General features: G+C 38.2%; 2 protein-coding genes across 2 annotated transcripts in view; one reads left to right on the top strand and one right to left on the bottom strand.

Annotated features, from left to right (window-relative positions):
• The window catches only part of ETFDH (electron transfer flavoprotein dehydrogenase), a 19,978-nt gene extending 8,380 nt beyond the window's left edge, over positions 1-11,598 (top strand). The window contains exons 8-13 of the mRNA XM_068137189.1: positions 718-858; positions 2,754-2,897; positions 6,748-6,916; positions 8,052-8,234; positions 9,163-9,384; positions 9,645-11,598. Coding sequence (XP_067993290.1) covers positions 718-858; positions 2,754-2,897; positions 6,748-6,916; positions 8,052-8,234; positions 9,163-9,384; positions 9,645-9,808 — 1,023 coding nt within the window. The 3' untranslated portion in view covers positions 9,809-11,598. The remainder of the gene's footprint in view (positions 1-717; positions 859-2,753; positions 2,898-6,747; positions 6,917-8,051; positions 8,235-9,162; positions 9,385-9,644) is intronic.
• Positions 10,600-24,779, bottom strand: PPID (peptidylprolyl isomerase D). The gene is made up of 10 exons (XM_068137190.1): positions 24,601-24,779; positions 22,425-22,565; positions 21,742-21,848; positions 18,882-19,070; positions 18,026-18,148; positions 16,398-16,504; positions 13,766-13,907; positions 11,472-11,558; positions 11,348-11,390; positions 10,600-10,829 (listed from the first exon to the last, which is right to left on the bottom strand). Exons 1-10 carry the CDS (start codon positions 24,683-24,685, stop codon positions 10,741-10,743), a joined length of 1,113 nt encoding a protein of 370 aa, XP_067993291.1. The 5' UTR covers positions 24,686-24,779; the 3' UTR covers positions 10,600-10,740.

Raw genomic sequence — 24,779 nt, 5'->3', positions numbered from 1 at the left:
TGTACCAAAGTACAGTAAATTGGTGGACTCTGGAGTCGCACTCAAAAATGTGTTTCTTAATCTAAATGGGAACATTAGTGTAGGTCAGCCCCACTCTTGAACTGATCTAATGGTGTTCAGTTGCCCTTTGCCACTAGAGTGCACCTATAACTCCATGGTGAAGAGACACTGTGAAATGAGCAGAAAATTGATTCGATATTGGAAACATGAAGATGCTTCTGTGAGTCCACCATGGGTCAGATGAGCACTGGAGATGTGTTGGAGAGAGCAGAGAGAGGATAAGCTGTTTGTCAGCAAGTTCTTAGATCAGCTCAGGCATATAATTAAGCCTGACTTTGAAAAACTTGTGACAGAATTGCAGTGATTCTTATGCAAAATTAACATCTTTAAGGAAAAGGTTCAATGTAAGCGTTGTATTCCTTAGCAGAAGTATCTACTGAAATCATAAATGTAAAGAATCTTGCCATTGAAGGAAAATTTGGGGTATAGTACTAGAGTCTCAGTCACATTTTCTGGTGCACAACATTTCAAGAAGGAGAAATATTAGGAAATTCTTAAATGGTAATTCAAAAAAAGTATACTCACTACCTGGTATTTTGTCATATGAATTTACACATTGATCATAGCAGTAAATTAATACTCTTCAGGATTTAGTTGTGTACTTGTCTTTTTCTGTTATTGCAACATAAAATAATTTTTTGTTTATCTTCATTTCAGTTGTGGACTATTGACGAGAAGAAATGGAGACCAGGACGAGTGGAACATACTGTAGGCTGGCCTTTAGACAGGCACACATACGGAGGATCCTTTCTTTATCACTTAAATGAGGGTGAACCTTTAGTTGCTCTCGGGTTTGTGGTAAGTGAAATGTGGGGTTTTTTCATGCTTATTTTTGGTTTTCAGTTTCATGCAATTCCTCTGTTTTCATGTGAAGATAAAAACACAAGAATAGCAGCATTTTGTGCATTCTCAATCTGAAGAGCCCATATTAGGGAAGGATAATATATCATATTAATCTGTCTCTAATTCAGTGTCTTTTATTAAGATAGAAGGTTTACAAAATAATTTTGTTTTCCAAACCAAACAAATCTTGATAAAGCCAAACCCAGATGATTAATCAAAACTGTGCTTGCAAAATTTTTGCAGGTTAGGAAGTGTCTAAATCACAAGCACTTTGTACAATTCCATGTCCTCCTTCCCACATCAACTTTACATGCTTCTTTCATCAAGTGGCGATGCACTTAAAGTGGAAGCACTCTGCATTTTCACAACTAGCATCTCTTCAAATTAGGAGCTTTTCAGTTTGTTCTTAGAATTCTTCCCACCCCGTCTGCCTTGCCCTTTTTATCACCTGTCTTTTCAAATTGGACAGACAGCTTCTTCCTTTTTATTTCCTCTGTCAGAACTATTAGGATCACTAGAGAGACAGTCTTGTGTCATTCTGTCAACAAGTGATGCAAGAAGCAGTGGTAGGAGATGTTTTTCTAGCACCTACTGTCCTATATGAAGCATGCACTGTTTATCCTGTGTATGTGCTTTACATACAGTTGTTGTAAGAGTCAGGCACAGAATCTGGACTTTCAGCCGCATGGGGCTGAGGTGACATTTTGGTCTCCTAGTTTCCAGAGTGATCTCAGAGTCTGGGTGGGTGAGTGTGAACACTATTTTTGTCTAACGGTTCTGTAAGAAACATTGCAAAAACACTTGTTAGCTTTTCTCAAACATTCATACTTGGCCTGTACATATTCCAATACTAGAATTAATAAGCACAGACTGTAGACATTCAAATTCTGTTTGCTTTTACATGGCTAGAGAGCTTTGATTCTTACAGAGAATGGCAGTCAGTAATGCTCATATTTCCAGTTAAGACAGAAGAAAATCACTTTATGTGTGAACATAGAAGCACTTTTTTTGTCTTTGAACTCTACACCTATGTCAGTCTTAACTCTTTTTTGTAGCAGCATTATCTTGCACTTATTTTGAAAGCATTCCTTGTCTAGGAAGGGTAGTAGATGCAAGCAGTACTCTAAAAGTAGCGAGCTGTCAGAGAAATCAAGGTATTTTTTGTTGCTAACTTATACAGTTTGTTACTCATCTCAAATAAAACTTACAGAACTAATCTCTTTTGAGAGAGAATTTGGCAGCAGTCCTTTTAAGACACTCTGCATTTCCATCTTTAATATAGTATCTTTGGACACATTCTCAAATGCATAAGATAAGAATCCTGGATGTCCAGCCAATTCACTGAGTTTCTTGCCCTTGTTTTCTGCTTTCCTCACTGATCCCTTGTGCTGTGTCACGGTGTCTCACCTAACTGGAGATAACTGACTGCACTAAATAAGGGGAGCTTAAGGACCTGGCTATCTAGAAATAACTGTTTACCACTCTTTCCAGTGTTTCTAGGGTGGAGAGGTTTTACAAGTTTTCTTGCTTATCTGGACCCTTAAAACATGCTTGATTTGACTATTTAATTTCAAAGAGAAAGAAGGTGGTTGCAGTTCAATTAAATCTTCTCCATGCTTAGGTTTTAGGTGGGGCAGAGAACGGTCTTGTAGCAGAAAATGCTCAGATTTGCTTGTGCTGTGTAAAATGTATTTTTGGCAGTAATTTCTTGAAGAGAAAGGTGCTGAAGTGGGTTTAGTATAAAGTAGATGTAAATAGTTGATGTGATGATCTGTGATTGTATTCTTCTCAAGCTTTTGTTGAAATTCCATGTTTTATTTTCATTAATGTTGCACTTTTTCTTTTTTAAGGTTGGTTTAGATTATCAGAATCCCTATTTGAATCCATTTAGGGAGTTTCAGAGATGGAAACACCATCCTAGTGTACAACCTACTTTGGAAGGTGGAACAAGGATTGCCTATGGTGCCAGAGCATTAAATGAAGGTGGTTTACAGGTAACTCTTCATGAAAGTTTTACTTTGAGTCCTCTGTAGTGTGATTTTAGTGCTGCAGATTTGGGCTGCATATTATTGGGTAACAACTCAACTAGATACTGGCTGCTGAGATTTGCTATACTTGGGTCCCTTTTAAGTGAAATATGAAGTGGAGTTTGTTATAACCCAAAGAGTCCAGTAGCAAAGCAGCTACAGATTAATTTTGTTGTGCCTGAAGCCATGGGTAAGAGAGAGAAGCACCACTCAATCTGTTGTTTTTGTGAGGGTGTGTATTTTCCAAATTACTTGTATATTCTAGCAGAGGGAACTTCTTTCCAATGCTTTACCCTAAAGCCACTGATGGTTCTGAAATTGTTATGTAGCTTCACAGATAAAAGCCTTTATCTCCTCAAGCACAGATACCTTTGGTATGTTTCATGCTCAACTTTGAATTTTTGCTTACTTAGGAGGTGAAATACCTTGTTGATTTTGTTTCCTTAAGGAGTCTAAGAGGTAGAACTTCAAAAATGTTTTCATTAAGACGTAAAGTCAGTTGAAAGGGCTGAAAAAACATGCAGGATAAATAGCTTAGAGTTTAATGGCTCAAGTCCTTACAACTTGTTGGCTTTCCACATGGAAATCTTGAAACACAGCATATGGCAGTGTCCTAGATTCCCAGATACATCTTCTAGATACACCTTCCAGTTTGGAGCTTAAAACTAGCCAAATATTCATGATCCACAGCCTGTGTGGGGCCATTCCACTCTGCTCTCTGATTACTTTGTCTTTCCTTTTTGAACCTCTTCTTTCTGCAATATAGGTAGAATTCTAGCAGCAGCATGACTCTTGTCACAGTTACGTGGACCTTGTTAAGATTTGACAGCAAGGTGCACACCTGGAAACAAAGCATGTGGGTTCATGAGCTGCTTCTTGTTTGCACATGTAGTACAAGTCAATCTGCGAGATGGTTATGTTTTCCACTTAAGTGGAAATACATTGTGACATGTTGTAAACGAGCTGCATTCCTAGCTTTTTTCAGAAACCATTGTTGGTTCCTTATTACCACAGATAAAATACAAAATGCCAAGATGTTTTGAGTTTTGTGCAGAAGGGACTTTTCTTTCAACCCTGTGCTCCGCTTTATCACATGTAGTCATTGTCTTGCTGCCAAATTGTGACTTCAGCTGCATACTCCTTATTCTCCTCGAAACATATGGCTGAAGGAACATGATATTTTTTAAGTCACTTACAGACGTTGTTTGTGCTAAGTTACACAAACCAGTAGAATTACAGCTCTTGTGCTTCTCTGCCTAATCTTTGGATTTCTTTGCTGGACTTAAAACATCTCACGTACTTTGCACTGTTCCTAATACAAAAGCATGTTTTGTTCTGCAGGTTTGGTGGGGGTTTTTTTAATTGCCTGTAGATAAAATTGTCAGTTAATCATGGAATCATACTTCTAAATGGCTTTTTAAAATACATGCTTTCATTAAAAAACAAAAAAAAAGCTGTATTGATGATTCACACAGGAAGATTTTTAAGATTAGCTCTTCTTTTGCATGTGTTGCTTTGATTAATAACCGTAGCAGTCTGACTCATTTGCAACACTGGAGTCTAGGAATATTTTCTTATGTAAGTTGTTCTCTATCTCCAGTTTTTGTTTTGGTGACAGCATTGCATCAAATAGATGTATTAAAATTGCCATCAAGATAAGATTTTTGTCTGTTGCAAATAACCTTATAACCATGTTTTATAGTCTTTAACATACAGCAATGCTAAGCTGGTGTGAGAGACAGAGCTCCCTCATCTGTCTCCAATTTCGTGGCTTTTTCAGCCATGTGGAAGGAGGGGACTGAATTTAATAGACTATCTACATAGCTGCTATTCCTCCTGTGTATCGAAACAGCACAGTCAAGTATGCCAGAAGTTTTAATGCAACGTCTGGTTGGTCTCCGTTTTATGGAAAACCTTTAAAAGATTTAAGAGTTTTGTGAACAAAAGAAAAGATATTGCTGTTGTTGAGCAATGTATATTAGGATTATTAGGGGAAAAAAAAACTTTGTATTTATAACCTGCGCAAGTGTCAAACATTGGAACAGGCTGCCCAGAGAGGCTGTGTTGTCTCCTTCTCTAAGGATTTTCAAGATCTGTCTGGATGCTTTCCTGCCCTAGGTGATCCTGCTTTGGCAGGAGGATTTGACTTGATTTCCAGAGGTTCTTCCCAACACCCACTGTTCTGTGATTAGACTCACTTAATAGATTTTTCAACCCTGAGCTGAGCTAAAATGAGAATGTGGGGTTTCCTGTCCACTGGTAGGGAGGACTGCAGGAAGCATGTATCTTCCCTTCTTCCCTTCTCCAACCCAGTGTCGTTTTGTCTTTGCTGCCAAGATGGTGGTGGCTTCTCCAAATGCTCAAAGTTTAAAGGATTTTACCCTCAGGGGCAGGGAAGGTGTGCCATTCTGGTATCACATTCTTTCAACAGTGAAAACAGGCACCAAGTGTGCAGGAATTGCTAACAAAGCTGCAGTAAATGTAACCTTTTGTGTTATAAGACTAATTTTTGATCTCATTTAGACTTTGACAGTATGTTTGTTACTGTGTATATATTGAGTGAAACAGCACTTAGAGAAGTATTTGCCATCTTTTTATGCAATTGAAAGAGTTAGTGCAGCATCATTGCATTCTAATACATAAAAACTCACTACCTGTTTTCAGCCAAAGGTCTTGTGAAAAGATGTACTTAATTCCTTTTAAACACTTAATGTGGCTGAACTTAAGACTTCTGGTTACTGAAAGTGTTTAGTGTTGTAGCTGTGTTCTCATCCTAAATTACCTTTCCTACAAACCAAATCACTATGTCTGTGGCTAAACAAATAGCCCAGAATATGCTGTGTACTACAGCTTTTCTTTAGTGGCTACTATAGAGAATACTTGGAGAATAACTAGCACTGAGTGAATAGTAAGCAGGTAACAACTGAACAGGCAGAAGAAACGTGTTTCAGATTATCTTGAATTCCAGGAGATACTTCTTTTTTTCTTTTTATTTGCATTTTTCAGGAAACTACTTTTTTGGGGTCAGTTTTAAGCTGTTAAAAATTGAATGGTTTCAGGCATCTTTAATTAAAAACTGGATGCTAGGTTCACACGTGCTGCTCAATGAAAGACTTTAAGAGGAAGGCTACGTTCATAACTTACCTTCAGCATTTTTCAGACCTAAGATTTGGTCACAGTTTTGTGCTCAAAGTGCTGCAGCCAATCCATGTTTTCAAGCTGTTCTCTAAAATCTTAATTTAACTGGATCAGGGTGAGAATAGCTATCTTGATAGCTGAGGCATTCCTTAGTTGATAGAGGCATATAATATAGTATATTAACATTTTAGACCTGCTGTTTGCAGCTCATCTGGCTCTCTTAGGTTTGTGAATTGGCTGTACTCTCTGACGTTTTGCTGCTTACAGAACGGGAGTAAGACAATGATTTTTGCACCAAAAAAAATACATTGTTGGCTGCTGAACAACTCTGTGAGAGACATGTGGGAGGAGAGATGGGGAGGGCACTGTGCAGTTTCATAGAAGGTTTTTGGGGAAAAAAGCATTGAGTAATAAACCATGAGATACATACAGTTCATGGTGTGGAAAACAGGAACACAAATGTCCATCTCAGCACAGTACAATGTCTGTATTCTTACTTGCTTACTGTACCAAAATTCCTTTGTTGAGTAACTCTTTTATATCATGTATATTGAAGTCTGAAAATGTAAAGGACACTCAAACCTTATGCCAGTTTAATTTCCACAATGTTATTTTCACTTTAGAAGAAGAACAAACAAACAAAAAAAAAAAATCAACTTTCTTTCTGTTTCCTCTTCAGTCAATACCTAAACTCACCTTCCCAGGTGGATTATTAATTGGTTGCAGTCCTGGACTTCTGAATGTTCCCAAGATCAAAGGGACACATACTGCAATGAAAAGTGGCATGTTGGCTTCAGAAGCCATCTTTAAACAATTAACTAATGAAAATCTCACATCAAAGACAATAGGTAAGATCACTGTACATGGATTTTTAATTATCTTGTGTTCAACTAGAATCACCAACATCTTGGCAGTTGCTACAAGTGTCTGCAACTAAATCCTGAAATGAGCATGGTAGTTTAAAAAGGTATCTGTTATTTACTGTTCATACTGGCCATTCATTTATTTATTAAGAAATGAGTAATGTTTTGATTAGTTACTCCTAAGTATTAATCCTACTGCTAGAACACAGTGCGTCTCTAACAAGCATCTGGAAAGTAAGCTTACGGTTTCTGTAGAAGTACCCAAGGAAGGCAGGTATTTCGTTCTACAAATAGGTTGAAAAATGGTGCCTTACAATTCATAAAGTGTTGCTGAAAGACTGCAGAATCAGAGTGGGGACAAAAAAGGAACAGATTGAATGTAAGCAAAACAGGCTGAATTTTTTCAAGTTTGCTCTGTGCTGTTAAATGTTAGGATACCTTTTACCTTCCATCTTTTTCTGTCTTTAATTGTATAGTCCTCTCAGTTCGAGACTGTGTATATCCTTTTACATGTAATGCAAGCACATTGAAGTAATCCTGATCCTGGCCACTTGTAGCTATTTACTTAAGCCTTGGTTGTTCCCTTAAATCTGTTAACAACGACTACAGAGAGAACCCAATTAGCATTTCAGTCATTATGGAGATTGACGTTGTAGCCAGGTGCCATTTGATTGTCATTTAGAAGTATCTTCTCTGTAGTAGTGGATTCAGTCCTAGTGAGCTCTTACTCAGCTGAAATACACAATACAGATTGCCACAGAGTATGCTGAACAGTTAAAACTTCAACTATTTTAACAGGTTAAAATGCTTAGAACCTATCTGAAAGAATAAAGAATGAGTAGTGTGCTACCCGTTTGCTGCTAGACAGGTTTTATATGCTGTTTGCATTTTTTGTCAGCACAGACTATTACAGCACACTTTGTCAAAGATAATGACCTTTTCTACAGAGCCTCAGGTGAGATAGTCAGTATGGACTGAAAGATGTTTTCTTGTATAGATGTAAGACACAAACCTTCTGCTGTCTTTGTTGCTAACAATTGCCTTTCTTCAGCAATTATTTTTTTATTTCAAGGATAGTCTTTATGTACTGTAGGTACCTAACAGTAATGTACTGCCTTAGGACTTGATGTGCAAGAGTATGAAGAGAACCTGAAAAATTCCTGGGTCTGGAAAGAGCTGTATGCAGTTAGAAACATCCGACCATCCTGCCATACCATGCTTGGTGTGTATGGAGGAATGATTTACACAGGCATATTTTATTGGCTACTGAGAGGAATGGAACCATGGACATTAAAACATCCAGGTAACTTCACCATCTCCTGAAAGAAAATACTAAATCTGTATGTCAGTCTTTTCTACTCTTAGTTGAAGCTAGAGCACAACTGGTCAAGTGGTGAGCCTTTAAAATTTAGAAAAGAATCATAGAATGGTCTAGGCCAGAAGGGGTCTCCAGAGGTCATCTAGTCTGAGCTCCTTGCAGTCAGCAGGGACATCCTCAACTAGACCAATATGACTTTGTCATACTACATAGCAATACTATAAATGAAGATAAACACTCTTCTAGCTGTGGTGGGTTGAAGTTTTCCCCCAGCATTAACTTTTTTTGCCAGACTAACTCAGAAGCAAATGAAGCTGTATTTACAAGCAAAAAAACTGCACTCTACAATGGAATGCAATGAGTATGTACAAAATACACAGTATTTGAAATATTATACAGATACTTAAAATTAGCAAACACCACCAAACCTGCCCTGGTCAAAAAGACCAGGGAAGCCATTCCACTTACCCTCCCACCCCCTGTCCCAAAAGAGAGGAGTGGAGAGAGAAGCAGTGGGTTAGACTTAGTCAAGGCCAGCCGATAAGCAGGTTGTCTCTCTCGAGCGAAGACAGCCGAGATCAGAAGAGATAAGAGAAGAATTGTTAATGGTACAGCTCCTCTTATTCCAGACATTTACGCAATGAATTGGTTTAGAATAATCTTTTGGTTTTCTTTTTACACCCAATAGTGATTTATTTATATTGTTCTACTTTTCTGCTTGAAATCTGCAGCTAATTTTTTAAAGGTTATAGCCTAAACCCACCACATTAGTTTTTTGTCTCATGAAAGACAGTACCTTTTATGAAATAGTTCGTTCTGATGACAAGGGAAGTGAAAATAGATTAATTGTTCTTGAGTAACTACTACTTCCAGTGATTCTATACTAAAACTTACTTTTTGAAAATATATTTAGGACCAGATTTTGCTCAGCTCAAGCCAGCCAAAGACTGCACACCTATTGAATACCCAAAGCCAGATGGAAAAATCAGTTTTGATCTCCTGTCATCTGTGGCATTAAGCGGTACAAACCATGAACATGACCAGCCTGCTCATTTAACTCTCAAAGATGACAGCATCCCTGTGAGTAAGAATCTGGCTGTATTTGATGGACCAGAACAGAGATTTTGTCCAGCAGGTAGGTGACTTAAATACTTCAGTAAGAGTTTGCCTGGCCTTCTACTTACTTTAAGCATTCTATCCAAATCCTCCTAGAAGAGAGTTCAAGTACAGTTCTTAAAATACATTATGTCAACAGCACTTTCATGATGAAATAAATTAGTACATACAGAAAAAGGCAGTTGATTCACACTACTAATATACTTCCCTCATTATGTTGAGCATTTATGCCAGGGGAAGCTATTCAGTGAAGTGATAGCTCTCTTTTGCTCTTTGCAGGAGTTTACGAATACATTCCTCTGGAAACAGGAGAAGGATCAAGACTGCAGATAAATGCTCAGAACTGTGTCCACTGCAAAACATGTGATATTAAAGACCCAAGTCAGAACATTAACTGGGTAGTGCCTGAAGGTGGAGGAGGACCAGCTTATAATGGGATGTAAACTAACAGGAACTCTATTCATTGACTTCTGATCACAGATGTACTATTTTATGCTGCTGTGTAACTGAAGTACAGCACTGACTTGAATGTTAGAGTGCCATGATGAATTTTAGTTATGACTGTTGCATTAAATGGAAAGTCAGTGCCTTCTGCTCAAACCCTAGCCTTATTTAAATAGGACTTCTTTAACTGGAACTGTGTGGCAGGCAGAAGATAGTTCTTCTCAGGACTGATGTGGAACTTTGGATCTTAGATTTATTGATGAAGTTCAGTGATAACAGGAGTCATATCCAGAATCATGAGTATGGTGGAAGAATACAAAAAACCCCTATTTTCTTTCTCTATCTGGAGTGATATACTGCATGTAATCCAACCTTGCAGTAGGCAAAACACATCAGTCTGGAAAAATGTCACTGCTTTTAACTGTTACACATTTCACATCAAATTTACAGTTAGGCTTTTGGGTTTTGGTTGTTTTGGTTTGGTTTGGTTTTGGTTTTTGTTCAGAGGGAGCCCATCTGCAATAGAAACTGTGTTTAAGGAAAAAAAGTGCAATGGTATATAGAGTGATATATCTACCAGCATTTTTATTCTTCACAAACAATCAGGCCTGTTCCAATAAAAAGTCTAATAGAAACTGTCTGAATTGTCTTGGTGTGAGACCAAGCTTCTTAGGAAGCATCAACTATTAAGCTGCAAAAACACAACTGTTCCTGATTGACACATCAGAAACACCTGAGTTGCAAAGCACACATTATTACAGCTTTAGGGGGAAAAAAAAAGAAAACCACATCAGCTCTGAAGTTCGTCTTTATTATTAGGCTTTGGAGTTGTAAACGCTGACAACTGCAGTACAGGGCCAATGGAAGAGGCGGTTCCATTTATCCTTTCGTATGAGTTAGTGCATAGGTTTAAAAGTTTATTAAAAAAAAATCAAGCAAACATTTTAGCATAAGCTGCCTTCTCTTTTTCCTTCTGGGCTTTTATCTTCTGCTTGATTTTCAGTGTTTCTGTCTGGATAGCTGCTCAGAAAGAAAATCCATGATACAGTTACAGAAATCTCCTTACATAAGGTATCTTAATATGTCAAGACCAAGTCCCACTGCTGCAACATATCCCTGTTATTTCATGGGTTAGATATTAGCAGCAAAAAATCCTTGTCCCTTTACTTTGTTTCACTTCGTAGTCAATTGGGTAGAGGAGGGTGTAGCAAGCCTAGTCTTGTAGCTCATAAACTCAGTGTTGAACAAAGTCTTAACCAATTAGACTGAGAAATTAATAATAAGACCCCTGTGAGATGGAAGTGGTTCAAGAGGCATGCTGTTGACCTACAAAAGCAGGCTTCCCAGCAGAACAGAAGCATCACTGATGTATAAAAACAGGTTTTCCATCTCAGTGGCCTCTACACTCAATACACCAGTGTTTAAGCTGTGAGAAGTCACTGATTTAGGCATTGCATTAATACAATTTTCTACTAAATACCACCCTGGTTATTTCCTTCATTCTTTAAAGCTTTTATAAAGAAACAGCTTTATTTTACCTTTATCTTCAGGGGCTACTTCATGAGCCTTTTTAAGATCAGCCTTAAATAAAAGAGAAATATAAATTAATGTTCTGATTAAATGTTCAGTTTGAAGAAAAGAATTAGGTATTGTGGTCATTACCAATGCCTGATCAAATTCTTTTATTCCTTGCCATCCTTGAGCCCGTCTGTAGAGTGCTTTAGTATTTGCTGGATCTATTTTAAGTGCCTGTAAATTTAATAAAATTGTCACATTAACATTTCATATACTTCACAGCCTCCCATCTCTGCAAACAGCACAGCTGACACCAGCAGACAATCTCCCCACTTGGTTTGAGGCTAAGCTGTCAAAACATTAACTGTGTAAAAAGGAATGCTATAATGTAGCACACTGAATAGCTAGCTAATGGGTTTGACTGCTCCTGCACCAGGAACGGTCTTTGGCGAAGGACAAGCATACAAGAGGGTAAAAGGGAAACTGTTTTGTGTGAGTGAATGCATGTATGTCTCTATATGGCTGTTAAGTCAAAGCTATTGGTATAGTTCAGATTATCCTAACCTTGAGTCTTAGAGCACAGCTCTCTATATTGCAGCTCCGTTCTTCACACCAAAAAAAACCTCAAATGGCATCACGAAAAGAATACAGATTTCCTGTAAAGCTTTTTTCACTGTAGGCTAGAAAAGTACATACAACATACAAACAATCTCATGCTTCAGGAGCCTTGCCCTGTTTCAGTCATGATGCTTTTTTCAGCTGAATAGTTTCACTAGTGTGTATATACCAGCTCTAATATGACAGTATCAAAATAGGAAATCTAGTGGCTGGGTAGAGATTGCTCCACTGTTTCTTAAATTATTTTTTCAGAGAAGCTCAGTTAACTTCTCTAACTAGCTGTTTTCTTGACTGTGAAGAATGTGGTGTTTTTTTCTTACTGCAGATTGTTCTATAGTGTGTCTTTCTTATTTTAAAACAGTTTCTTAGTGGTTAATCTCTGCATGAATGTGTGGCTTTATTCCTTTATTAACTTTAAATCACTAATTAAGAATTATTAGATGGCACAGCATTTTTTTTTTTTAAATCACTGCAGTCCTGACTGTTAATATAAGGGAATTATTACCCTGGGTAATCCTGGTCTGCTTGCTATACAGTTTAAAACCTCTTATGTGTTAAGAGTTAGAAAATTAGGTGCCTGTATTTGTGTACTCATAGCATTCCTTGGTTTTAGCTCAACCATTGTGCTTACAGACATTTTAAAGCAAGATGTGTTTGAACAGGTTCAGCCATCTGTAATTCCTTATTCACACCTGATAATGCATGCATTACAGATTGTTTAAACTGCTTTTGGCCTTAGGAAATCATAGAAGGGAAAGTGTATAGGTTCTCATTAGGAATTATCTTGATATCTAATAGTTAATCTTGGGAAACTAGTGTTCTGATTAAAACACTGATAGTTGATTTAACACTTGGGAGATGTAAGTGAAACACCTAACAGAAACCCACTACAACTATGCAGTTGCCTTTTATGTAACTATCCTGTAATCCTGAAAAAAGCAGGGTAATTTTCTCCACAGTGTTAAGTATTAAAATTAGTAATTTCTATATGTAACACTTAATAGCTGTTTCAATTTGTACCATTTTCTAGATGACAAATACCAGATTACAAAAATGTCTTCTTTTTTCTTTCCTCGTTTCCCATTTGTCCATTCTGAATATAGGTTTATGACAATTTTCCATATGTTAACATCAGCAGCAACCTGGAAAGCAAACCAGCTCTCTAAAGACCCCTCACACAGGTAAGCTGGGTTCCTGCTTTCAGCATGAAAAGATCAGGCTCCTCTGCTAACGGATAAGAGCACTTTTAATCATTTCCTTCAAAATTTCAGTTTTACTGAATTATTTAAAGCTTCTTCAAATGCACTGAATTCTTTCAGTATGTGTTTGTCACTGTTCCTATTTGGCTTTAATTCAATTTTTCACTTCCATATTTACTATTTATTTATTTATTTCTATTAATTGGTTTAATTTCACCACTAAGCCCGCCTGAAAGAGCTTTAGTTAGAAAAATGGTGTAAATGAATTAAATATGAGAGCATCAAATCCAAAAGCAAGTAAAATGTTTCTTTCACTGAAGACAGTTTAACTCCTTGGAATATGTAAATCAGCTCTTCAAACCAAGTTGATAATAACAGTATGCAGTTTTTCTGGCAGTAAGTAATAGCCCTCTCTGGTTTGTTTCTAATGAGACATTGCAATTTTAATTTTTTTTAAAGATGCCATGTACTGAAAAGTTAGTAATAACTTCACAATCAGCCTTTTACTTTACTTTCATATCCTAAGCTTGTCAGAAGACTCTTTTTTAAAAAAATATTTGTAGTTTCAGTCTCCATTTTCTAGATAGGCCAATTCTTAATCAAAACAGTAAATGTCACATTTACCTCTGAACAACTTTCAATGGCTCCCTGCCAATCCGACAGTTTTAGTTTACAAGCGCCAATGTTTAAAACACAGCTCAAAGCAACAGTCTTTAACTTTGGTTTGTCTGCCTCCTCGGCCACTGCTTCAGAAGCTTCTACATACCTGCAGAAAAACAGATTCACAAACATGTACTCATGTTGCAAGTACTGTTTTATTCTGCCCTTAACTATCTTTCTGTAGATATGTGAACTGGCTTATCCAAACTTATGTTCTTAAAGCAGCTTCAAATCCATTATTGCAGATATTTGTTAAACAATAGGTAAGACCAACTGACAGAATAATGAAGTCACTGGTGAATGTTCTCCTTTTAACTCCTAGTCCTCCACTGTACTACCAGCCTTCTTTTTCTTAGACAAATGCACTCTTCTAGATGGTGTGAAACCATTAGAATTTATCTCAAAGAGTGTTTATTCCACATTGCTTATCAGTGGCAAAAAGTCAACACCATGATGGCACCGTGTACAGTTGTGGAGAGCTTCATCTCTTCCTCCCTACTAGTATTTTAATTAGTTTAGGCATTTATGGCTAAAACAAGCAGCTTACTTTAAGTTGTAAAGGAGAGTGGTTTGATAGCATTAGTAATTCCACTTTCTTTTCACTGTTTTCCTTCATGTTTTTCTTGAGCTTCAAAACTGACACTGGTTTCAAAGGCAAATTCTCTCATTCTTCTCAATTTACAATGTGCTAATGCTGTCAGTTTTTTATTGTGAGTGACAAACATCTGTTCTGGATATAAAAGTTCTAACTCTTCCATTAGGCCTACTTGATAGAACGGTTTGGTTTATTTTAAAAATAAACACCATGTGTTTGCATACATTCACATTTTAAGCATGCCACAATTCCTGCAGTCTTTGCAGATCAGTACCTATGCAAGTCCATTTTTTTGGTATGCCTTATCTTTTGAGTGCTGCGTGATTTATGTAAAATTTTGGAGTACAGAAATACTTCAAAATTAAATTAGACAGGCCCAGTGATTTTTTTCATTTGCTGGGCATCATACTAAAGCTGAGAACCAAAAGAGAGAGAAAAGAGTAAAAAGGACAAAATTGTGTTATGCTTGAAACAAATAGACTACACCTATACTGTTTACTAATCACATGAAAACGTAGAAGATTGCAACCATTCTGGAAGCAAAATTAGACCTTCCAAGTCAATTAGACCATCCAAGTAAGATGAACATCAAGGGAGACAAAAGGAAGACATTTTTTGACAAAAAAAGTGTAAATCTTTATGTATAATAAATTTTAAAAAAACAGGTAAGTAGCAATAGGACAATAAAATGAACAGAAGGTCATAATGGCTTCTGTTGGTAAAAGGGAAAAAAAATTACATTGCCAAATGTTTTTCTAGGTGAGTTGTACGTTAAGACATGGGAGATACCCTGCTAAGTATTCCAATTGGCTTTAGTGAAACACCAGCTAAAGTACACCATCCTACGTAAAGTATTAGATTTCAAGATGCAGCAACAGGGCATGTCCACAGAAGTATGATCTACAAAGAAAAGCTGGAATGATCAGATATGTTTATTCCAGGAAAAGTTGTTATTCTTTCCATCCACAAGGACAAATAAGCACCAAGTAGAAGCTGAACTGAGAAAGCCTTCATGGGGAGCACTTTAAGAGTGAGCAAGACAACTGATTTTAAGGTATGGCATAATTACACATGGTATTTACTGAAGAATAGAGTAGGAAATGGACAAACATAACACGATCCTTAAAGATCCATTCCAGCCTTTTTTCTCTAAGATTTCTAAACAGTTTACATAGAAATCTTATTGACTTCAGAGTTTCTGTTGGTCTGTGATGGGCTTCTTGAGGGCAGGGGGAGACATTCCATTTTGGGTTAATATCTATAATTAAAGGACTCCTGTTTGTGCTTCAGAAAGACATCAATTGCTTGACTCAGTTAAAAATTCAGATGAAGCATTAAATAAGCCTGAATTATTTTTCTTTCATTATTTTTACCCTGAAGTAAGTAGTGATTATTTAAATGATGAGGATAAAGGTCAGTATAACTTAAAAAAAAACCCCAAAACACAAGTATTTTTAGGAGAAGATCATATGCATAAGGCAAAAAAGCATGAAAAGAAGAAAGGTGCAGTATGGAAATAAAAGCAGAAAGATTTTGAAGACAAGTCTGAATTATACATGGAGTCAAGATGATAGTATGGAGCCTCAGAAAAACTAGTAAGGGGTCACATTTAGTGGTGTTCTATCTTAAAACTTAACAATTTTCTAAACCTACTTTCTTTTAGAAACTGGAAAATGTCTCTCCCTCTGTTCCTGTCCATTAACTACCCTGCATACTATTGTGCTTTTCTTTCCTATTATGCACCAGCACAGCAAGGGTATAACAAAAAAGGAGTCAGTTCTAAACAATACTTCCTGCTTAAAGCTCTCTCCTAGCAAAAAGTAGAAGAGCTATTTGAATAAGTAGAGAAAAATCAACCAGACCTTTTTCAGATTCAGAAGGCTCTTCTTTTACAAAAACAGAAAAGAGCATAGCGGCAGGCACTATTTAAATGCACATATCATTGCTTGATAGCACTATTTGGGTTACAGGAACTACCCACTTGAATGATGTTAGCCTTACCGTAAGCTTTTACTATACTTTTTAGCTGCCACTGCCCAATTTTGCGATTTGAAGAAAGTATTTCCTATATTCTTTATGTCTTCTGCTATGGCCACAATCTTGCCAACCTAGTAAAATAGATGGAAAATATAAAGTATGAATGTACTTATGAAAGAAGTCTTGAATTAATGTTTAACAGAAGGATCCCATGTCCATCCTCTTTCAAAGATTATAAAATCTCAGAAAAATATCCCAGTTTTAGATAAATACTAGCTTCAAACGATTCCTGTAATATTTACTACTTTATTTTATTTCCTAATGAATTGTCTGAAGTATAAAGGGTGAGAAAATACCAGAAATAACAGAGCCTTTCCCTAAATGCTGCTACCCACACAGAGCTATATATAAAGGTGTTGACCGTTATTCATGGGAGACATTAGCAATCAAAGTATTCAGCCAAGACTGCCTTATTCCCTGTCTTCTATCAGTATTTGTCACCTGAATTCTGCACACTCTCAAGCTAGAAGTCCTATCAACACAATTCTCCTTTTCCCAAAACATAACTGTGAAAGCAGAAAAAGAACAACTGCCTGTCTTCATCCAGCTATCATTTGTATTTCCAGGATGGAATATATTTCAAGTGTTAAGTTACTTTTCAAATGGCAATAAACAGTTTATTAATCACTGCCACAGTTGTATTAAGGTCTGTCAAATGTATATATTGTCATTTGTAATACTATCAGTATACTATCAGTATATTATCAGTAACTGTGTATACTATCAGTAACACTTCCACTCTACTTGCATGACCCTGAAAGAAACTGATCACAGCATGAGACCAGTTTCATCATGGTTTCTGTAGTTTATATGAACAAGTCTAAAGTTAAAGGAGGCAGGCACCTACCAACTTTACTTCTAAACCACAGCACACTATTGAAGTGCTTCTCAATAGCCAGATACAAGGAGTTTCTGTTCTCTAGCTAGCTGTAATGTCTTTTTACTCTTCTAATTCTGTATTAACAATCTTCATGTGCAGCTCCTTTTTAACCCTCTCACAAATTACTGCTTGATTTACAATTTGTCTATTCCACTTTCATGATAAAGTTAAAACCTGCACAAGAACTGCTTTTGCCAATCTGCTTCTTCCCTCAACAACAAGTCTTCAGTTTGAATAACCTGAAAAGCAAACAGCTACTGGGAATTGAGAATTAACAGTTCTAAAGTAGTAAAAATCTTTTAAAAAGTTTTATCCTTTATTATTTCTACTACATGTGGCAAAATCTTTTTAAGGGTGGATATTAAAAAGTTGCACAAAAAGAAGTATGTGTAGGTACAACGTTAAGTTAGATGCAGGTTGGAGTTCTAGTAACTGCAATTTGCTGCTACAGCACAAAGGTAGGTACACAGAAACAAATAATGGGGGTGGGGAGAAATGTAATAACTTAAGTAATTATGGGTTTAGTTTCTGGGCAATCAGCTGCAATTGCTATAGGAAAAAAAGATAGCAATCCTCATCCAGAAAGTTATCTTTCCTTTCTTACTGATTCTTAAGAAAATAGGCTTTAGTGAACATCAGCACAGATACCATGTAACTCAGATTACCTACAACTCTTGCATTTTGTAAAATACCTTGAAATAAAAATACTTACATCCTTCAAGTCCATATCTGAATCTTCAGGAAAATCTGGATAAGCATCTCCAGATCCATCCTGGGGAACAATTCCCCAGTCATCTCCTTCCTTTAGCTCTCCACATTCTGCAATGACGCACAACTGAAACAGTAAACAGCAATACTGCTTAAGATAATTTCCTCCCCCCCAAAAAAAAACCACACCAAACCAAAACCCTACAACTTCTGAGTGTTCTTTGAAATTCAGTATAAATACTTTTTCATTTGTTGTTTGGTGCACTGATTTCTGAAACTTATTGTATCATTAGCCTATCCTCATCAAAAGGCTTTTATCATGGAGAGGCTGCAAGAGGAACTGGCAGCCAGCTGAGCTGCAGCAGAACACAAGACACAGCAGTTCTGCTCCATTACAGAAGACAGCTCGCTCTTAAACTTCCAAGTCTTTTAAAGTTATGGAGGTAGTAATTTTTCAAACAACCACAAACTGGCATGACCTACACACCAACTGGTTTTCCAAAAAGAGGACTTCTGGTATAAAGTTCTTAAGAATTACCAATCACTTAAGTAGGATTACAAATTCCATCTTTTAATTTCAGCACCTGTCCTATACTTGCAGCTGTACACTTGCACCTTCATTCTGATAAGGGCTTCTACCCTCAGCTGTGTTAACAATAAATCAGTTGTTTCTGAATTTACAGTAAAAGCACAAAAGCCTCTTACCAAGGAGTGTAAAATGGAAATTGACAGCATTTGTAAAAATAACTGGCTAATGCTTAACAGTTCTAAACATTACACTAAGCATTTAGAAGAAATTAATATGCATCATATGATGGAAGAATAGATTATCATGCCTAAGTGCTTTTGATTTTATTTACCTTAGCAGGATTTTCTCCTTTTACTTCAACGTTTTCTAACATTTTAACTACACCCATTCCTTTGATCACTTGGCCAAACACCACATGCTTCCCATCCAGGTGAGAAGTAGGCACCGTTGTAATAAAGAACTGAGAGCCATTAGTACCGGGTCCTGCATTTGCCATGCTCAGCAGCCCTGGTTTATCATGCTGCATTGGAAAAAAAAAGAAATACACAATATATAGGTCTGTTATAAACCATACGTAATATGCTATAAGGTTATTAATATGTATATAGTAAGCACAGTGATAATGACAACTTGGTAAACCAGATAGTTAAAGCTGGTAACCAATTTTACTTATCATGACTGAAAAGGGCAGATGCCCAGCTCTGCATCATTACTTGCCACCTAGCAGTCTAATAAAATTGCTGCATGTCTGACTTGATGCTGTAACGTCTGTCTGCTTCTTGTACACTCAATCCCTTGTACAGCTGCTGAGTTTCAAGAGATGACCTGAGAAACATGAAATTCCTCAGTGGATTATTCAAGATCACTAGTCTTAAGAAACAAAAGGTAAACACCACTTAAAACAGCTTTAATGTTACACTATCAAGATGGTATGTATTGTTTATTGTTAATTTTATTAAGGGCTGCTCATACAAAATACATTGTGGAACTGTGGGGTCTAGGGGACTGCAGTCTTTATTATTTAAAGGCTGGTGGTCCGTTTAATTCTTTCACTTTCCTACAAAGATAGTTTTTATTATGCTGGGATTTTTAACCATCTCATTATTTTGTCCCACAAACTAACAAAAATGTATTAAACAGCCTAACACAATTAAATACTGTTTGTCTTGTATCCTGTAAGTACTTTTTGAAATAATAATTATCTTGCTCCAAGACACTGATTATTTCATTTTCACTTGTACTGCAGCAATGTACTTTTTGTATGTGCTGTGAATCTCTTGTTTAACTAGCATGATACAGCCATTAAGATATTAATCTCTCCAAGCTGATCTGGCTGCTATTCAGAGCAAGGAATTCTGTTTAATGTAAAGTCAGTATGTTACACCAAGACACTGGTACATGTCTGAAGCATGCAAGCTGTGATATTCCTAAAAAACTTGATACTGTGTGGAGGAGGGAAGGGATAAAAAAAAACCCAAAAATGTATGACAGCACAGGGGAGAGAGGCAGAAGTTACTGTGAAGCAGACCTCAAAGTTCCATGGGATGTTGACTAGTTTGAGACAACAATGAGACAGCTGTATTTGTCTGGTTTGTGCCTGTAGTCTGTACACTTTGAAGGACCTGTTATTTTGAAAACTGTTTTCCCACATAGTGTTTGGATGTCCACAGTGTTTGGGAGGACTCCTTCCCTAAGGCACAAGTCTGAATCTTTCAACCAGGTTTGGCTCAGAAAATCTGGGAAAAGGTTGTACATCTGAGAGCTAGAATTGCACCCAGCCAACAGAAAGCTACTGGAATATTCTTGATTTTGTCTCTTCTAAGCTCAAAACTCATCCTAGGAATGGAAAAGAGGAAGCCGGTTAGCAAGAGAAGGCATCTGATAGCAAACCTGCAGGAATGCAGACTCTGAGACAAATACCTGACATTTGCATTGTAGTTGCTGGTAACCAAGTTAATCAGGAGGGTTCCCCCATTTTTGCAAATGCCATTTGAGGCTGGCCACTGACTCAGTGCCCAAGAAGCAGAATAAAACCTGTAAATCTTACTTTCTTTTTTTTCCCTCCCCAATTACATCTAATGTTAGACAGCAATGGTTTGTAAACAAAGAACCAAGTAGAAATAAGCTGGTGTTACACTTGCGGATTTATCTTTTGTCTGTGAAGGTTTGTAGGAGAGCCTGGAAAGTTACAGAGAGCAGTCTGGTGGTCCAGAGAAGCTGGAAGATGGTAATGGACATTTTGACGGTTATGCCTTTGCAAAACAAAAAACCAAACCAAAAAACAAACACTCAAACAACACTACCACCCCCAAAACCAAAAACAAAAAACCAACCAAACAAAAACAAACAAGTAACAACACAAGACATATCCTGAGAAAACTGCTCTTCAAAACCAGTGCTTGTGTGTAAAGCACATGCACGTGCAGTCTTTATGGTGTCACTAATGCTGAAGGATAAAGACAGTTACAGAATTTCCTGCTCTCATGGCACATTTGCCTCCTCTCTCCTTGCAGCTGGACTAACAAAACTGCTTGTGGGACTGCATTAATGCAATGAAGTCGCAAGCTCTGATATAGGAGTGGGAATAAATAATGTGAGGACTAGGAATTTCTGCCATCAAAGACAGCATCTCTTAAAATGACATCCACAAATCAAGACCTTTGCATACTCCTAAACAGCCTTTTATTTCTTATTAAAAATAACTCTAGTGGGGACAATGCTTGCTTTTAAATCCTCCTTTAGATTTCTTCTGCAGTCTACTGTGGATTCCTCACTACTTAAGAAATGTATTTCTCATATCTAACCTTATGAATGTTATTAGTATATTGAAAAAAAAACCCAGAGAATTTGTTTAATGCTATCATGTTATATGTTTCAGAGTGACAAAATTTGCCACTCTTTTAAAATAATATCTCTACTTCAAGGAGAACTAAAATGCTATTTCATTTCTGATGGTGAAATTAAAGAGAAAATTTAAACTATGGTTGTCTTTCTCTTAATGAGTTTGACTTCATTTTCAAAGACAGAGGCTTTTACGGACAGACTAGTTGGGGACTTTTTTGCTGCATTCTTTCCCCTGATTAAACGTATGTTAACCTTGGACTAAAGAACACCAATGCTGAACTTGAAGCAAAAGAAAAAAAGCATGAAAACTTGAAAAATAAATAAAATTAGTATTTTCAATAGAGTACCTTATAATGAAAGTTTTCATCTTCAAATTTTTCACCATATATGCTTTCTCCACCTGTGCCATTTTGGTTTGAGAAATCCCCACCCTGGACCATAAATTGCTTAATGACTGTAAAAGAAAATAATTATAAAATATAGCAGCAAGGCATGAAAGGCACAAAGAAAAACAATTTGGAGATGAAGAGTAATCCTTGTCACCAGATCCTGCACCTGTACAAAACCAAACCCGCCTTTTATTTATTGTGTCCCCTAAATACTCTTTTTCAGTCCTTTTCAAGAACATCACTTGATATTTAATCTTTTACCTGAAATTATCACAGTATCACAGTATAACTAAGGTTGGAAATGACCTTGAGGATCATCGAGTCCAACCTATCAACACAGACCCCATGACTAGACCGTGGCACCAAGTGCCACGTCCAATCCCCTCTTGAACGCCTCCAGGGACGGTGACTTCAAACTATTCATAACTCTTAGTAAAGTAGTTTTACTAACCTACTAGTGAATTTATAATTTAACATTGTCAATGCACGGTAAGAACATCTAACTATTAGGATGATCAGAAAGTCAGAAACTTCTTTTCAGTCATTTCTTAAATGAGTGCTCTGAAATACTATTTAAAATTATTTCAAATACCAGTAATGGAGGGCTTCTGTTAGCAACAGGAAAACAAAAGAGAACTTACTTCTGTGGAAAGGACATCCTTTATAATGGAGAGGTTTTCCAGTGGTAGGCCCTGTTCCTTTCTCTCCTGTACATAATGCGCGAAAATTTTCAGCTGTTTTAGGTACAACATCAGCAAATAATTCAAAGACAATGCGTCCAACTGAAATAACAAAGAGAGAACAAAACATTTTTAAGTCCCATCCCTGGCATGGTGATGTGTTGAGCATTGCAGGGCAAAGGATATTAATGTTTAAGACTTGATAATTTCTATTTAGGTTAGTACAAATTTACATTTTAGCACTGTTCCACAGCAGTTCCATAGCAGTCACTAGCAGACTTACATTAGGTTATTTATCAAGCTTACTACCAACAATACATCCCAGTATCAAGAACAATTTCAGGGGAATAAAGACAGACTATTCCAAAAACTATTTTCTGCCGAAAAAAAGCCCCAAACCCCAACACCCCCCCCCAAACTCTATAGTTTATCATGCACACTTATGTTAACATACATACATATATATGTGTGTGTAGCTCAATTAAAATTAGATATTTTTACATGTTTTGTATAGACTTTTACTTCATAAAAAAGCTTACGCTAAATGTACACCAAGCTTACTCCTCATTCTCTTAAACCTCAATTTTACTGACAAAACAGTACTTAACATTCATGTGAATAATAGGCATTTACAGTTACAGACACTACAAGTCATTAAAATAAAACCATCTATGTTTAAGGAAGTGAAACCTGAGTAGCAAAGAGACCCTCTAATAAATAGTCCTTAAATGGATTCTGTGGCAAATGCTCATCTTTTCACAAACTGGCTTCTCAGCTATTTCTGACTCTTAGCAGCCACCACCACTTGATGCTCCTGTTTTCTCATCAGCCTCACACTCAATTAGTTAATAGCTTCACTCTACCGGAAGCTAAATGTAAATCTATTAATTCTAATTAATACAGGAATGAAAACAAATTAGAGGACTGAAAGTCAATAAAAGACAAAATAATTTTCAGACTTTTTTTTTTTTAGTAGAATGAAAGGCATAATTTTGACAAAAAGGCATCTAGCTTCACTCATGAAAATTTTGAAAAGCTATGTTTTCAAATGTTACCCTAGCTTCCACGTGGTTGTTTTACGTCAATTTTGGCCATTTGCCCAGATTTTCAAGTGACCTCTGGCAACACTTGGCAATGCCAAGAGATCAACTAGGCCTGCAGGTCTGGCCAAGTTCTACCCCTGCAGATCACCACAGTCCGGCGCGACCCCGGGCCCAGGCCTGCCGCGTTGCAGCGTATCCCCAAGGGCGAGGAGATACTGGAACAGGTAGTCCAGGGAACTGGTGGAAGCCCCATCCCCGGATGTTTTAAGGCCAGGCTGGACGTGGTTCTAGGCAACCTGATTTGGTGGAGGAATGTCCCTGCCCATGCCAGGGGTGGGGGAAGGCTAGATGACGCTTGGGGTCGCTTCCAACCCTGACAACTCTGTGATTCTGTGAAAACATGTCGGAGCCGGGAGCCACAGCCTGACAAGTCGATCGCTGCGATCGAGGCCGATCTCGGCACACCGACAGCACGTGGAGTACGCGTGTAGGCGCAGGCTGTCGTCACAGGTACCCGCAGAACGGAACGGCAGACGTATGGCATGGTGCCAGCCTGCTACGCTCGGCAGGATGTGGCTGTGAAGGGTGCGTGTTGCTGGGAATCACTGGTGGCGGCAGATATGCCTGCTTCTCTGCATCACCCATGGCCCTTTGCCTCAGCTAAGAAGCCACAGGAAGTAGGATGCCGATGCAGCCATGTCGTCTTTTTCTGTTTCACTCGGGCCTGTTCATTCTGGCGGGGAAACCCCAGAGAGAGCGCGCAGGACCCCCACGGGGTAGCCCACCCTCGCCCTACAGGGAGGCCAGTCCGCCGCGTGGCCGCCTGCCTGGTGCCAGGTGCTTGTGCTCGCAGCCCGCGGGGACACAGCACAGCCCTGCGCCACCGGAGCCCAGTGGTCCCTCCCCGTCGAGAACGTTCCGCCTCGCGGCCTGGCCTTGGGCAAGAGTCGCGTCACGCACGCCCTCTCCCGCCGCCCGGGCCAGCTCCAGCGTGGTCCGCATAAAGGTGACCCGGGCCCACCCCAGGCCCGGCCCTACCGCGCGGTTTTCGCCTGGGTCCCGGCCGCTAGGACCTCCTCCCTCCCCCTCCCCACCTCGTTCGCCTCCGATGTCCACATCGAAGAAGGTGCGGGGGTTGCAGGGCTTGCTGGGCCGGGCGACAGGGGACGGGTGCGACATGTTGCAGCTGCCCGCTACCGCGTGGCTGCGCCTGCTCGGCCGCCCACGATTTCGGCCGCGCGCGATTCCGGCCGCCGCGGGGTCGGGACCGCTC

This window comes from Melanerpes formicivorus, unplaced genomic scaffold (assembly GCF_026170545.1).
Source record: "Melanerpes formicivorus ecotype bairdi unplaced genomic scaffold, bMelFor1.0.p_v2 SCAF_4, whole genome shotgun sequence".
Taxonomy (NCBI): Eukaryota; Metazoa; Chordata; class Aves; order Piciformes; family Picidae; genus Melanerpes; species Melanerpes formicivorus.
Note: the sequence above shows the minus strand (reverse complement) of the source record. Positions and strands in the feature narration are given on the sequence as shown.

Excerpts from the sequence above, each read along its gene's own strand:
- PPID (XM_068137190.1), bottom strand. The coding sequence starts at position 24,685 with ATGTCGCACCCGTCCCCTGTCGCCCGGCCCAGCAAGCCCTGCAACCCC. Across the intron at positions 21,849-22,424 it reads AGGATGTCCTTTCCACAGAA|TCATTAAGCAATTTATGGTC; the intron begins GTAAGTTCTCTT and ends TTTCTTTTACAG. Across the intron at positions 19,071-21,741 it reads ATGAAAACTTTCATTATAAG|CATGATAAACCAGGGCTGCT; the intron begins GTACTCTATTGA and ends TTTCCAATGCAG.